This window comes from Physeter macrocephalus, chromosome 11 (assembly GCF_002837175.3).
Source record: "Physeter macrocephalus isolate SW-GA chromosome 11, ASM283717v5, whole genome shotgun sequence".
Classification (NCBI taxonomy): Eukaryota; Metazoa; Chordata; class Mammalia; order Artiodactyla; family Physeteridae; genus Physeter; species Physeter macrocephalus.
The window spans coordinates 35,523,887-35,539,665 of record NC_041224.1 but is presented as its reverse complement, the minus strand read 5'-3'; the positions used below and the strand labels follow the sequence as shown (position 1 = coordinate 35,539,665).

The 15,779-nt window shown below is 35.8% G+C and overlaps 1 protein-coding gene across 11 annotated transcripts in view; it reads left to right on the top strand.

Moving 5' to 3' along the window:
* Positions 1-15,779, top strand: part of ZMYND11 (zinc finger MYND-type containing 11) — a 134,152-nt gene that overhangs the window by 73,045 nt on the left and 45,328 nt on the right. For all 11 annotated transcript variants that reach the window (XM_024129567.3, XM_028495613.2, XM_028495615.2 and 8 more), the window contains exon 3: positions 9,218-9,377. In XM_024129567.3, coding sequence (XP_023985335.1) covers positions 9,218-9,377 — 160 coding nt within the window. The remainder of the gene's footprint in view (positions 1-9,217; positions 9,378-15,779) is intronic.

Here is a 15,779-nt window from a genome sequence, read left to right as displayed (position 1 = left end):
AAGCTTTATAGGTAAGGATCTTTTTCTGTTTTGTGTAGTGGTATATGCCAAGCACCAAAAGATAGTGACTGGCACATGACATTCACTCAGCAGCCTTCACCTTAACTTGTGAATGTTGAGTGCATGTCACCTCTTTTCCTGTAGCCAGTTGTCCTTGCTACAGAAAGCTTGAAATCTCTACTAGAACTAGACTGTTTCTGTTATCAGCTCTCCTATTAACTAGCTGTGTTTTCTCAGGGAAGTCAGTTTCCTTTCTTCATCTGCAAATTAATGCCCCTGTGTAACCACCATCTTAATCAAGATATAGAAAGTTGTCATCACCCCCAAAAATTCCCTTGTATGTAGTCCCTTATTGTCAGTTCACCTGTTCCCCAGCCCCAGGCAGTGATTGGCTTTTCTGTCACAGTGACTGATTATCTTTGCTTGTTCTAGAATTTTATATAAATGGAATCATATAGTATATTCTTTTTTGTGATTAGCTTCTCCTGGTCAGCATGTTTTGAGATTCATTTTCTATGTATATTGATAGTTTATTCCTTTTTAATGGCTAAGTAGTATTCCATTATATGGATATACCACAGGGTTTTTTTTGTTCGTTTGTTTTACTTTTTGGTCACACTGCATGGCATGTGGGACCTTAGTTCCCTGATCAGGGTTTTAACCCACACCCCCTGCAGTGGAAGCGCAGAGTCTGGACTGCCAAGGAAGTACCTATGCTACAGTTTTTAAAATCCAGTCACCTGCTGAGGGGCATTTGGGATTATGATAAAAGCTACAATATGTTTTTGTGTACTGGTGTAGATGATGTATGTTTGGATAAATACCTAAGAGTAGAATACTTGTAACTGGGGCCATAAAAAAGGATGGATGGTGGATGGTTTTTAATTTGTGTATGTATATTATATTCATATGTGTATCAAATAAATATAAACAGTATATTTTATAGAACTTCATTTGTTCCAAAAATATTTTGGGGACAATTAGGAAAAGAATTAAGTAGTGTAAATAGAGTAAGGTAGTATGTATCAGAAGGGGACGGGAAGGGTGAAGAAAAGAGAAATGAGCATTGATCTGAATAACCTAATCAACCATTACAGTAGTATAACTCTCTCTCCTGTATGTATATACATGTATATATTTTAAAATCTTGTCCATTTATATCTTTAATATTATACCATCAACATTTTCTCACACTGTTGTGTTTTTTAAAACAATAATTTTATTAGGTGCATTTTGCTCTATTGGGTGAATATGTAACTTATTTTATATCCATAATTTATTTTACTGTTATGGACACTTGGATCCTTTTTTTCCCTATAAAATTTCAGGTGTGAGGAACATTTTTCTACATAAATCCCATATCTTATACAGATTGTTTGCATAGAAGTAGGATTACTGAGTCCAATGATAGGGCCATCTATAAGGTGTTGTGAGAAAGTGCTTTCCAGATGGTGTTTTTAGCAAAGCTGTGTTGAGAGTGGCTGTCTTAATGCATCTTTACCAGCACTGAAAATAATTTTAAGTATCTTGCTCACTTGACAGGTGAAATAGTTTTCTTACTGTTATAGTTTTGCATTTTAAGAATACAGGCTCGGGGCTTCCCTGGTGGCGCAGTGGTTGCGTGTCCGCCTGCCGATGCAGGGGAGCCGGGTTCGCGCCCCGGTCTGGGAGGATCCCACGTGCCGCGGAGCGGCTGGGTCCGTGGGCCATGGCCGCTGGGCCTGCGCGTCCGGAGCCTGTGCTCCGCAATGGGAGAGGCCGCAGCAGGGGGAGGCCTGCATACCACAAAAAAAAAAAAAAAAAAAGAATACAGGCTCTTTGTCATATTTGTAATAAAATATTCCATTTTATTGTTTGCTTTTCTTTTTTCTTTTTTAATTTTTACTTATTTATTTATTTGTGGCTGAGTTGGGTCCTCGTGGCTGCGTGTGGGCTTTTCTCTAGTTGTGGTGAGCAGGGGCCACTCCTCGTTGCAGTGCATGGGCTTCTCATTGTGGTGGCCTCTCCTGCTGTGGAGCATGGGCTCTAGGTGCACGGGCTTCAGTAGTCTAGAGTGCACCTCAGCAGCTGCGGCGCACGGGCTTAGTAGCTCTGTGGCATGTGGAATCTTCCCGGACCAGGGCTCGAACCCATGTCCCCTGCATTGGCAGGTGGACTCGCAACCACTGCGCCACCAGGGAAGCCCCTGTTTGCTTTTCATTTGCAGAATGGAAGTCAGTGGTGGTTGCTCCAGAGGCTAGAAAAATGGATTTGTGATGTTTATGTCTTGGAGAAATTTCACATTTCTTATCTAGTCAGATATTTTGGATCTTCTCCTCTGTTATGTCCATAGCTTTTATACTCAGAATGTCCGTTAACATCATGAGATTAGATCAATCTTCACTTAAAATTTTATCTCAAATGTGATGTTTTCAGTTGAGTCTTTTTTCAGCCCCTGAGCCAGTGCAGTGAGGCCAGTTGGGAGCTGTTAGGTACTGAAATTATGGGGCAGTACTGATTTTATCCAGATCATCCAGAGTACACTTAAAATAAATTTGCTGTATTTCCATCAAAATGAAGGCCTCTAGCCTTCATGATAGTGTGAAGGTGTAAGTAAGGCAGTGGTCCCCAAACTTTTTGGCACCAGGGACTGGTTTTGTGAAAGACAATTTTTCCACAGACCGGGGGTTGGGGGGAGGTGGTCAGGCAGTAATGGGAGGGATGGGAGCGATGGGGAGCGGTGGGGAGGGTTGGGGAGCTGATGGGGAGCAGTGGGGAGCAATGGGGAGCGGCAGATGAAGCTTCTTCACTTGCCCGCTGCTCACCTCCTGCTGTGCGGCCCGGTCCCTAACAGGCCTCGGCCTGGGGGTTGGGGACCCCTGAGGTAAGGGGCAGGAGGACAATACAAGGCGTTCCTTATATTTTTTAATTAACAGAAAACATACCAGTGCATTTTTTTGTGGTTCCTTCTTCTGCAGGAGATGATCATAGTTATATTGTTTTCATTAGTGTGCCCATCTCTCAATATACTCATTTCAAACTGCATGACACAAGTTTCTGAGATTGAATCATTATTAGAAGGGTTAAAGATAGATAATTAATTTTAGGAAATTCTGATTCATAAGACTTTTGTAAAAATGTTAAATTAGCAATGGCTGTTACCATCAACTATATTTTTTTGTCTTGGAACATGCGGAATTATCTCAGGGGAGATGAAATAACCCTGGGTTCTGCAGCCTTTTGCTTGGGCACACTTCAGTGCTCACCACCTGTTGGAAAGTAGCATCCTAGGAGAGACATTGGGAGGGAAACTATTGGAAAGAAAATGGATAGGATGGGAGAAAATTAACAAGCTGTTGAAAAAGTTCAGAGAAATTGACTATAATATTTAAATTGTAGACATTTACATACTATTTCATGATTTATACTAAGTGAAATTAAAATAGGAGACTAGATGGCCATTGTAAATGCATCTCAAACCCAAACTGCTATTTTTGTCTCTTTATTTGAAGATCAGTCCTTGTGATGGATATGTAGCATGTAAGAAAATGAGAGACCTGGAGTGACTTTAACCTGAATTATTAGCATAAGTATTTTCACAGGAACTAAACCTTCCTGAGTACTTGATGATCTAAGAAAAGGAAAAATGGATTGGAACCCTTTGTTATATTTAAGGTATTGTTTGAGTCACTCAGTCCTTCAGAATATATTTATAATTACCTTGGATAGTCTTAAGGCTTATCCAGTATGCTTAGCCTATAATACTGAGTAAGATGATGTTACTCCTCATTTGTGTAACATCTGCAGCACTCTGGTTCTGTTCTACTTTTTGAGAAGAACAGGTGAGAAAAAGTAAGGAATTCCTCAAGTTTAGGCATTGCTCTGAACTAAGGAAGTCGAGCCCAACATGCTGTCACTAAGAGAAAGGAAAGTTCTCTTTTATTGTGCCTTCATCCATGCTCTACTGCTGTTTGAGTGCACAGTGGCTAAGAAGACCCATTTGTGTGGTGAAATTCAGTGGATTAAAATGTATCAAGGAATAATAAAGTATAATGCGTTTCTTGTTAAAACAAAACAGCAAACTGGGACTGGAAAGGAATTTTCTTAATAAAAGCTACCAATACCCTTTAGCAAGCATCATATTTATATTTATTACTTTATATTGATAAAATATATTTAATAGTAACCTTCACCAAGTGTTGTGTTTAATGATGAACTGTTATATGAATCCTTTGCAAGATCTGAAACAAGGATATCCATATTAGTACTACCTAAGGGTACATTGTACTGGAAGTCCTAATTAGCACAATAAGAAAAGGCAAGTTTAGTAGACGTACTTAGACAAACCTAAAGCTAATAAGGGTTTAGCAGGGTTTCCCAACTTGCTGTACAGCAGCCAGCAACCAGAAAATATTAAATAAAACCCTCATTTCAAAAGAAACAAAAAACATGCAGTACCTAGGAAAAACCCAAAAGATGTGCAAGAGTTTTATGGGGAAAAATTATAAGACCTTATTAAGGACATAGAAAAAGTTATAAATAAATTAACAATTATGCAAAGTTCATCAGTGAAAATTAACATTACTTTATATTGTAATGGTATTTATTCTCCTCTAATCTAAATCACAGCAGTGTTTTTCATGGATCTTGCCAATTGACTTTAAGATTATTATGGATGAATAAAGGACAGAAGAGCTAAGATGAGTTTAGAAAGGAAGGAGGGGACCTGCCCAAGATTGGCAAGCTTGTGTGGGAGAAAGGAGCTTTTGTACATTTGGATGGATGGTAGATGGTGGCTACTTATTCGTAAAAATAGTCTTTAGCCAATAGGTACATGAACAAAAATCAAAAGGGAGTACTGTTGAAAAAAAAAAAAGAAAAAGTCTTCCTCCTACCCCTGCCTGCTGAACCAATGTTCTTGGAAGTAATGTCTTTTACAGTTCCTGGAATATACCTCTAGAACTCTTATACAGAGATAATTATATAATGTTTTTGAGAAATTGTACCATTTTATACCATGATTTCTTTTCACTGACTTTTTTAAAAATTGAGGTATAAGTGACAAATAACATTGTATTAGTTTTAGGTATACAAGATAATGATTCAGTATTTGTATGTATTTCAAAATGATCACCATAAGTCTAGTTAACATCCATCACCACACAGTTACAAAAAACTTTTTTCTTGTGGTGAGGAATTTTAAGATCTATTCTCTTAGCAACTTTCAAATATGCAGTACAGTAGTATTAATTATAGTCACCATGATGTACACTATATCTCCATGAGTTATTTATCTAATAACTGGAAGTTTGTGCCTTTTGACCATGGTCACCCGTTTTGCCCACTCCTCACCTCTGGCAACCACCAGTCTGTTCTCTGTATCAAATGAGCTTTTTTTTCTTTTTTTTTTTTTGGTTTGTTTCACATATAAGTGAGATCATATGGTATTTGTCTTTCCGTGTCTGACTTATTTCACTTAGCATGATGCCTTCAAGATCCATCTATGTTGTCACAAAAGGCAAGATTTCTTTCCTTTTTTGTGGCTGAGTAATATTCCATTATATATCTGTATCTCACATTTTCTTTATTCATTCGTCTGTCCATGGACACTTAGGTTGTTTCCATGTCTTGTCTCTTGTAAATATCTTGGCTATTGTAAATAATGCTTCAGGGAACATGGGGGTGCAGATGTGTTTTCATTTTCTTCAGATAAATACCCAGAAATAGAATTGCTGGATCATATGGTAGTTCTATTTTAAATTTTTTGAGGAACCTCCATTTCTTTTCCATAGTGGCTAAAGCAATTTACATTCCCACTAACACTACCAGAGGTTCCCTTTTCTCCGCATCCTCACCAACACTTGTTATCTCTAGTCTTTTTGATGATGGCCATTCTAACAGGTGTGAAGTGATATCTCATTGTGATTTTTGATTTGCATTTCCCTGATGATTAATGATGTTGAGCATCTTTTCATATACCTGTTGGCCATCTGTATGTCTTCTTTGGAGTGTCTCTTCAGGTCCTCTGCCTGGTTTTTAGTTGGGTTGTTTTTTGCTGTTGAATTGTATGAATTCTTTATATATTTTGGATATTATCCCTTATACCATGATTTTTTAAACACAATATATCTTAGAACTTATGTCATCTTATGTCCGTAACACTGCTTCATTTCTTTTAATGATTATATAATAATCCTTGGCTTGTTATATTATAAATTAGCCAGGCCCCTAAGATGTATGTTTAGATGTTTCTCATCTCTTCTTGCTGTCAAAAATGCTAAAATGAATTTCCTCCCTTGGGTATTATTTCACACGTGTCTGACTGTGTATAGGATGAGTATCTAGAAGCAGAATTGCTGAGAAATTCTTGTTTAATCCTCTACAGAACTTTAGAATCAACTTGCCTAGTTTGTGGTGGTGTTCAGTTAAATTATCTTAGAGGCAATTTGGATTTTGTTGTCTTTCATCTAAATATCGAGCATGTCTTTCCATTTGCTCTTTTTTTATATCAGTAGCTTTTGAAAAATTTCTTCATATAGATCTTGTCCTTTCTTCTATTACTATTTTATTTTTCTTATTGCTGTAGTAAATAATTGGGGTCTTGTCTTATTTTAAATCTCCTAAATTTTTTTGTTATGTATGTATATATGAATGCTATTAATTTTAGTATATTAGTTTGTACCCAAATAATTGATTAAATTCTTTGATTTAAAATAGCACACTAGCTGATTTTCTTGCTTTTTATAGGTATATATTATGCAAATAATGATCATTTTAACTCTTTACCAACTTTTATACCCCATTTCTTTCTCTATTTCAGCTATGTTGGTTATTACCTTTGGCAGAGTGTCAAAGACATTTTTGAATATTCCTGATCAGGTTAAGGAAGTGCTTATTCATTCCCATTTTGTTAGGGGCTAGATGTTGAATTTTACTAAATAATTTTCAACATGTTTAGAAATTTTGTGATTTTTCACTTTTGATCTATTAATGGGATGAATTATATTTCTAGATTTCTTAATAATAAATCTTCCTAGAAATCCTGGAATTAAATATCCAGTTATAGTACATTCTTTTGATATTTGAATGTATTAATATATTAACATTAATTTATGTTAATATTTAATATTAGACTGTATATTCAAATATTTTACTTAGGATTTTTATACCAGTATTCCTATGGGACACTAGTTTTCTTTTTCTATGCAATTTTTGTGAGGTTTTGTTACCATTATTATGTTAGATTCCTTGCTTTCCTTCTTTATTATGTCCTGGAAGAGACTAAATTGCATTGGAGTTACCTGGTCACTAAAAGTTTGATAGAATTACCTTGTGAATATGTCCCTACCTGGTGTTTTTCTGGACAGGTTATTTGCCAGCTTTCTCTGTTTATTTTTTTGGAAACCTTGGCCTTTTTAATTATTCTGTTTTTTTCTGTGGTCAACTTTTGGTCATTTATATTTTCCTAGAATATCGTAGTGATTATATCTTCGCACAGAAATGAACAAAGTAGTTGCTTATGACTGTTTTAATTTCCCTTTTATATATGGCTTTGTCTCTGTAGACATTTCTTAGTTTGTATGTTTTTGTGCTTTGTGTCTTCATTCTTGATCAGATTAGCTAATGATGTCTTCATTTTATTTTTCACTGAGAAGGAGCTCTTGGATTAATATTGTTCTACAATTTTTGTGTTTTTTTTCACTAGCACTGCTTTAGCTTTTTAATTATTGTTTTTAGATTTTTTTCAGTTTTCAGATAACCTGTTGAATCAGTGGTTTATGAGAGTTTTCTAGTTTCGTTATTAATGTCTGGTTTAAGTTCACTGCAACTAGGAAATGTCTGTGTCACTTTGGGAATCTATTAAGGTCATTTTTTTTTGGCTGCGTTGGGTCTTTGCTGCTGTGTGCAGACTTTCTCTAGTTGCAGCGAGCAGGGGCTACTCTTCATTGCAGTGCGTGGGCTTCTCATTGTGGTGGCTTCTCTTGTTGTGGAGCACGGGCTCTAGGTGCACGGGCTCAGTAGTTGTGGCTCGCGGGCTCAGTAGTTGTGGCACATAGGTTTAGTTGCTCCGCGGCATGTGGGATCTTCCTGGACCAGGGATCGAACCGGTGTCCCCTGCATTGGCAGGCAGATTCTTAACCACTGTGCCACCAGGGAGGTCCCAAGGTCATTTTTATGGCTGACTTCATGCTCAATTTTATTTATTTATTTATTTATTTATTTTTTTGTGGTATGCGGGCCTCCCCCTGTCGCGGCCTCTCCCGTTGCGGAGCACAGGCGCCTGACGCTCAGGCTCAGCAGCCATGGCTCACCAGCCGCTCCGCGGCATGTGGGATCCTCCCAGACCGGGGCGCGAACCCGGTTCCCCTGCATCGGCAGGTGGACGCGCAACCACTGCGCCACCAGGGAAGCCCATGCTCAATTTTAATGAATCTTTCTTGGACCTATTGACAAGTTTGTTTTGGATTTCAGAATAAAATCAATTAGATCTGTCTTACGAATTAGGTCTTCTGTATCCATACTTAATTTTGTTCAGTAGATGTTTTTGTGGACTGAGAAAAGTGAATTAAAGTCTCATAATTCTGTATTCATGTCCATATTTCCTTTATTTCTTATAGTTTTTGTTTATTATTCTCTGTGGTACAGGGTGTGTTTGAAATAAAATTTTTTAATTAAAAAATATGCCATGTAACTATAAATCAGGGAGAGCTTGTAGTCTTCAGTGATCGAGTTCAAAATATATTTAATCGAAAATCACATTTTTGCCTTATTGATCACAGCATTCATTCTTGTTTTCTTTATATGTTGACAACCACTCTTGTAATTCCTGTATTTTCTGTAATGTCATTCCCTAAGTTTTGAGTAAAAGTACTTTATATTTTAACATCTTGAATATTATAAAATTCTAGACTTAGAATCTGTAGAGTGGAGGTTAGTGGCAGTTGTTACCCAGGCTAGAACTAAATGGGATGTTTGACTAAAATCTGTTAAAATGATTTATATATGCTAGTTTGGGACTATTTTGAGCAAATATTCCTCTAAATATACAAAGTAGACTTAAGGTTTAAAATATCATGATAATTGAAAGAGTGAAGTATTGAGGACTGGCTTTTCTCTTTCTGCAGGGCTCTGATAAGTATGTCACAATAAAAGAGAAATCACCTCTATTTTCTTATTTTTATTCATTTTTATTTTTTAGTACTAAGGGATTTTAAATTTGTTTTTCCTCTGTATTCAGGTACATGTCTCGAGTCCACGGTATGCATCCAAAAGAGACCACTCGTCAGCTGAGCTTGGCTGTGAAAGATGGTCTTATTGTGGAAACGCTAACAGTGGGCTGCAAAGGTTCAAAAGCTGGTATCGAACAGGAAGGATATTGGTTGCCAGGCGATGAGATTGTAAGTTTTTTTTATTTTATAAATCTGGAACGTTATTTAAATATAACCCATAGAAATTTATTTTGAGAAGTTTAGTAATATTCACTTCCACAGTTTTTATTAACATTAAGACCTACATTGGTAGGATGGATACTTTCCTTCCTGATTATTTAGGAGAAAACTTGGAGCCTACTTTTTCTGTCTAGATTACCTTGAATCTGAAAAATAAAACAAAGGAAAGCCCTTTTAATGTATGCACAGTTTAATGGTATTCCTAAGCGTTTTCTTCAGTAAGTATTAGTAAAAAATGTTTTGATGAGGATAATGTTGATGCCATCCAGACAGATTTGAAAGGGATATATATACTTTTTTACTTAGGGGCACATATAGAAGTACATTTTTTTAATGTAAAGATTGGTTTCATGTGTAATATTTCTGTCTTCTTACCTTATTTGCTTTTGATTTTTCTAATACCTTCATGAAAAGTCTGTTTTTGGAAAGGAAAGCTTTCAAATATAATAAACATTAATTTTTAGTTCTGAAAGGAATAGATTTAGTAATTAGATATATTGAGAGTGTTTTATCATGAATTCTCTAAAACCTAAAATTATAAAAATGACACAAAATCTTAAAATTGGTTATTTGTGGAAACATTTCCCCAAAACATTGTCTTTCCCTTTCTGGCTCTAGGCAATTGAGCCAACACACAGACACCCACCTGTCAGGTCTGAGAGCAATAAACTAAGAACACTGTTTTCTGTGGGGAGCTGGTCCACAGAGGCAGCTATCAGTTATATACTTAGAGAAGCTGTTAGTTTTTTACACTGTTTTTGTCAATTTAATATGTGCCTTGAAAGTTTCTGGAAAGAAAATTCACGTTTTCCACAAACAGAAAATATGGAAGAAAAAATGTTTAATTTCATTGGTATCATTTGATTTGTGCACTAGAAGTGTTCTTGAAAACTTGGGTGAAAATGTTTATACCAGTATAATTCTTCTGTAAGCTAATTCTTTTTTACCTTACAGAAAAGTAAAGCTTTTTGCCAATAAAGAAACTTTGGGTGCCAGGCCATAATAATAATAATAATGTCAAGTGACATAAATCTATCTACAGCAGACATTTAAAGGAGGGCCATGGTTAGCTGATAGCTTATTATACACTCAAAATAATCTAGATAATATAAAATTTCTAGTCCCAAAACACTTAGCCATGTATAGATTTAGTACAGAAGGGTATATTGATACTGGGTTGGCCAAAGAGTTTGTTTAGATTTTTTCATAACATGTTACAGAAAAACCCGAATGAACTTTTTGGCTAACCCAATAATTTCTGAGATTTATATAGTAACTAACCAATAGTAAATGCAACTTAATCCACAGGACTTTGGTTTGTGGATCATGTGTACATTTATTCATAAAAGTGATTTTATTTCTCCTTTTTAGATTTGTCCTTTTCCATGTGCTTTTTTTCCCCTTCAAGTTGAGGGTTTTTTGTTCAGTTTAATTCAACAAGCAGTTAATGAGTTGTATGTTCATGACTACATTAGGTTCTGTATTCTACTTTTATTTTTACATGTTCTTACTGCATATATTTTTATAGCATCATCCTTTTTCTTTTTTCTAGATGAAATCTTACATATAAATCAAACAGTGTATACAGATTTTATTAATTCTGGTTGGTTCTTATTCACAAGCATTTTTATACCAAGTATGCATATATGATTTAAGTACAACTAAGTATATAAAAATTATACCTAGTTTATGAAATATGCAACTATTAAAGGTACATAGGCAATGTAGTATAGTTGAAAGAGGCAAGGTCATATATGTTACAATTGATGGGGGTTTCAATCCCATCTCAAATATTTTTTTAGTTGTGTGACCTTGAGGAAATTTCTTAACCTCTGATCCTCATTCCTCAGCTGTAACAGGACACATTAATATAGCTTTCATTTGATTGTTTTGAGGATTAAATGAGATTATCTATAGAAAGCATATAACTATGTACTCAATGCAAGTTTTTGACCAGTGAATAAGTATGTTTAAAACACGTAGTGCCTATATATAGTGTAGCAAAAGCACACAAATTTCTTACTAAACAGCAAGCAGAAATTCCCATCACGGTTTTTTTTACTTTTAACCTGTAACCTCAAACACAAGATTTGTTAAGAGATTTTCCCTTAGGATGATGGATCTATATTTAAGGCGCAGATATAAAATGATGAAACTAATTATATGTGTATCTCATGGCTATGGCCGGTGGACCACCTGGTGATCCCGGGGCTGTCTGTGTGCTATAGTTTTCATGCCCTAAGAATACTCTAGAAGGACACGTGACTGACATGGGTCACACTTGGCACAGCACAGTCATCTTACAATGGCCAGCTCTGTGTGTTTGTAGGGACTGTGTGGCCTGTGTATGCAGGCTGCTGTGTATCGGGGCCGGTTTTGAACTGCACAGCTTAGGAAGTGCCATCTACTTCTCAGACATCAGGTACTTGCATGTTTATTCAGCAGATCTCTAGCATATGGCAGTAAAGCATCCTGTTCTAACAAAATCAGTCTTAGGGAAGGGTCAACTTTCTAATTGGCACAAAGGTACTTTGTGGGCTAGTGACAGCCCTGCATGCTGGTGTTTCAGTCTGGGGCTCTCCTTTATAGTTTCTCCACTTTGTATATGGTATGGTTCCTCTAAAAGCTTGAGTTTTTAGATTGAAAGGTGTATGTTATTATTTTTGTTGACTTCCTACTCATTATCAAGAGAAGAAAAAGTCAAGTAGGTATATATGGCCTTGGGAAGGAAAGGGATAGGAGTTTTTGGCTATTCATTTTTAAACCTTTATTCAAAGTTACAAAGATTCTTTACTCAGGAAGTTCTGTCATTTGAAAAATGGTAGTAAAGCTCTTCTTCTTTTCCTTCTATAGCCTCTAAAAATAGTAGCTATAGCTCAGAGGTGGGGGAAAAGTTGATTCCAAGTCCCACAAGTTATATCCCTCGAGATACCTTGTATTAGCAAAGAGGCTGGAATCCTCTTGTATTCACGGCCACGATTATGTTGAGAAAGAGAAGGTAGGCAAGAGTGTCATTTCTTTAGGCCACTCAACTATCATTGAACAAAGAGTCTGTTGTGTCATGTTTTTATTCCGCCTCGCTACCTTTTTTCCAATGCTTATTTTTAAAAACTTGATGCAATTGAAAAGTATGTATATCTTGAACAATATTTTTATTAAACCCAGCTATCATGTAATAAAAGCCTAACTCTAAGACTATTTCAGGATATAATTATATATAACCATTTAAGAGGAAGCCTGTGTAAGTCAAAGAGTAGCCTCCATTGTACTGAGATTCTTTCTGCTAGGAATGGAATGATTTTTAGACATTTTGAGATGCTGATCTTAACCACCATTTGTATCTCTATTGAAGTGATAATTTATTTGGAGAAACTGATAAAATTCAGCAATAGACAAGCATCTTCATGGTGATATTTTAAATATGTCCATTTGAGATAATAGAATGAAAAACATAATTATTAAAAATGAGGCCTCTCAATTTTAAATGGTTAGCTTAAATATTAGCAAAATTAAACAAGTAAAAGTATATGTACCAACCAATTTTTAAAACGACAAGCTTGCTGAATCTGGGCAACACTCTTGTAAGTTTTCTGTTGTAATCTTTAATTTCCAGATTTCTGTCATTAATATTCACTCATGATCTGAATAATTCTTTTAGAGATCGTTTTTAAAGCTTTTGAAATTATATTGGTAAAAGGCCAGTAGACCTGGGCACAGTGTGAAACTGTTGTGTTATATCAAGGCTTGTTTCTTTTGATTTTTTTTTTTTTTTTAAAGAAAGACTACATGTTTCCATAGCTTGCTTCATCATCTGCTTGCTCTAAACTAATGTACATGGATGGCTACATTCAATCCATATTCGATCACGATATTTCACGTTCTCTATTCTAACAACTTGAGAAATATATTTCTTGGGCAGAATTTTACCATTGCTCAGCTGAGTTGAGTTTGGTATTTAGCTCCCTTTGTAATAAATACAAGTTAATTTCTTATGAGTTAAACTCTTAACCCACTAAAGATAGGAAGGTCTTATAAAAATATTTAATGTAATACAGGCATACCTCGTTTTATTGTGATTTGGCTTATTGCGCTTTTTTTTTTTTTTTTTTTACAAATTGAAGGTTTGTGGCAACCCTGCGTTGTCAGATGATGGTTAGCATTTTTAGCAATAAAGTATTTTTAAATTAATGTCTGTACGTTTATTTAGACATAATGTTATTGCACACTTAATAGACTGCAGTATAGTGTAAACGCAAGTTTTATGTCACTGAGAAACCAAAAAAATTAGTGTGACTCACCTTCTTGCAATAATAGCCTTATTGCGGTGGTCTGGAACTGAACCCGCAGCATCTCCGAGGTGTGCCTGTATAAGTATAGTAGGGCAGGTGACCTTGAGTTATGGATCATTTGCAGATAAAACATATCAAACATGTGTTTTAATATTGAGGCAGTTGATATTATTTATTTGGTGACTCCCAACTTGATTCATGGTCCCTGGCACAAAGCTATGACTCTCCCCTATAATTTGACAGATACTTTTTATCTGACATTAAATAATTTGGTCACCAGTGTAGAGGATAATTAAAAGTGTAAAAAGGTGATGTTTGCTATGAGACTACTTCTCTCTTTACTTACCTGCCAGATCTGGACTCAGGGTCTCATTTCTTCTTGTGTGGTTAATGCCAGTCCGAAAATAAAGTATCAGCTTAGGAACCACAGCTTACATTTTCAGTTAAAGTCCTTCTACCAGGTTCGAGAGCAACTGCAGACATGAGCTCAGGTCTTGTCTGGTCAGCCCTGCTTCAGCTTCAGTACTTTTTACATAATCCAGTTTGTTCTGCTGATAAGCAGGACCTCATGCTAGTTTTTACGTAAGTCTTTAGTTAAGGTTCCCCCCCCCCTGCCCCCCCCGCGGTATGCGGGACTCTCCCTGTTGTGGCCTCTCCCGTTGCGGAGCACAGGCTCCAGATGCGCAGGCTCAGTGGCCATGGCTCACAGGCCCAGCCGCTCCGCGGCATGTAGGATTCTCCCGGACCGGGGCACGAACCCGTATCCCCTGCATCAGCAGGCAGACTCTCAACCACTGCGCCACCAGGGAAGCCCTTTAGTTAAGGTTTGATACCTTTTAAGAAGCATCATTAATGAAAATACAAATTTTATGGTTTCTTGAAGAGATTAACATGTTATGTTGGGGATAAGTGGATTTAGTTTTAGTTTACAGAGGGACAAGATAGGCACTTCTTTCCATCTTCATCTGCTTCTCCTGATTCAAAAGGACCAGTCTCAAAGAAACTAAGGTTTATATACCTCTTAAAACTTGGCTAAAAGCTCACATCTTTTGTATAAGAGGTAGGACTGGATTTATGTCTTATTCTTCAGAAATCACACCATTAAACAGCCCTGTCCAGAAGTGTTCCCTTGCTTTGTTCTTGGAAAAATATTGAGAGGCCTGCAAACAGCTTGACTTTCCTAGCCCACTTCATAAATATAGCACAGTGAAGTAAGATTTTTTTTTTTAAAGTTTACATCTTTGCATTTTTCTTGTTATAGTTGTCATAAATTAATCAGTCATATGTTTTAAATACCCTAAGTCCAAAACTTCATATCCCTTGGATTCTGTTGATTTTTTTTAATGTGAAATATATTTTATTATATTTATGTTAATTATGTGCAGAACTACACATTTCTTCCAAAGGTCGTTACCTGCATCAGATACAAAAATATAAACAATTGTTTATTTACTAAGTAAAGTATTAAGTAGTAAGTGAAGTATTGGTGATTATTAATTAGAAAACAGTTAAACTACGGTTCTATGTGCAAAACAAATTGTAATGTACTTAGATGTTATTCTTGCTTTGGTGAAGAATTTCCATTTTATTCAATAGAATATTTTGGGTCACGCTATCCTGTTATACTCTTTTCACCTTGTGTGTGTGTGTATGAGAGTTCTGTCTTTTTTTGCCCTCTTTCTAAATTTTATTTCACTAAGCAATGTTTTAATATTTTAATTTAAAAAATAATATTTAAAATTACTGCAAATATTTAACCATAAAATTCTTACCTCTCAATGATGAACTGAATTTATTAACAGAATTAAACTAAACCTAGAATTGTATAGAATTAATTAATTTTACATTGTATCTATGTTAAAATACCACATGAAACATATATTTGATGATGTAAGATTTATCTGCTCATTATGTAGAAATAGGGAATTCATTTAAAAGCTGAACTCTCTTTTGAATATGAGGGTAGATAGTTTGGGAGGCCCTGTCCAGACACAGTTCTCCCACTGAGCCCTCTTGCTTCAGTGTTTTCTCTAAAGTCAAGTTAACAGTGTTTTTGCTCCAT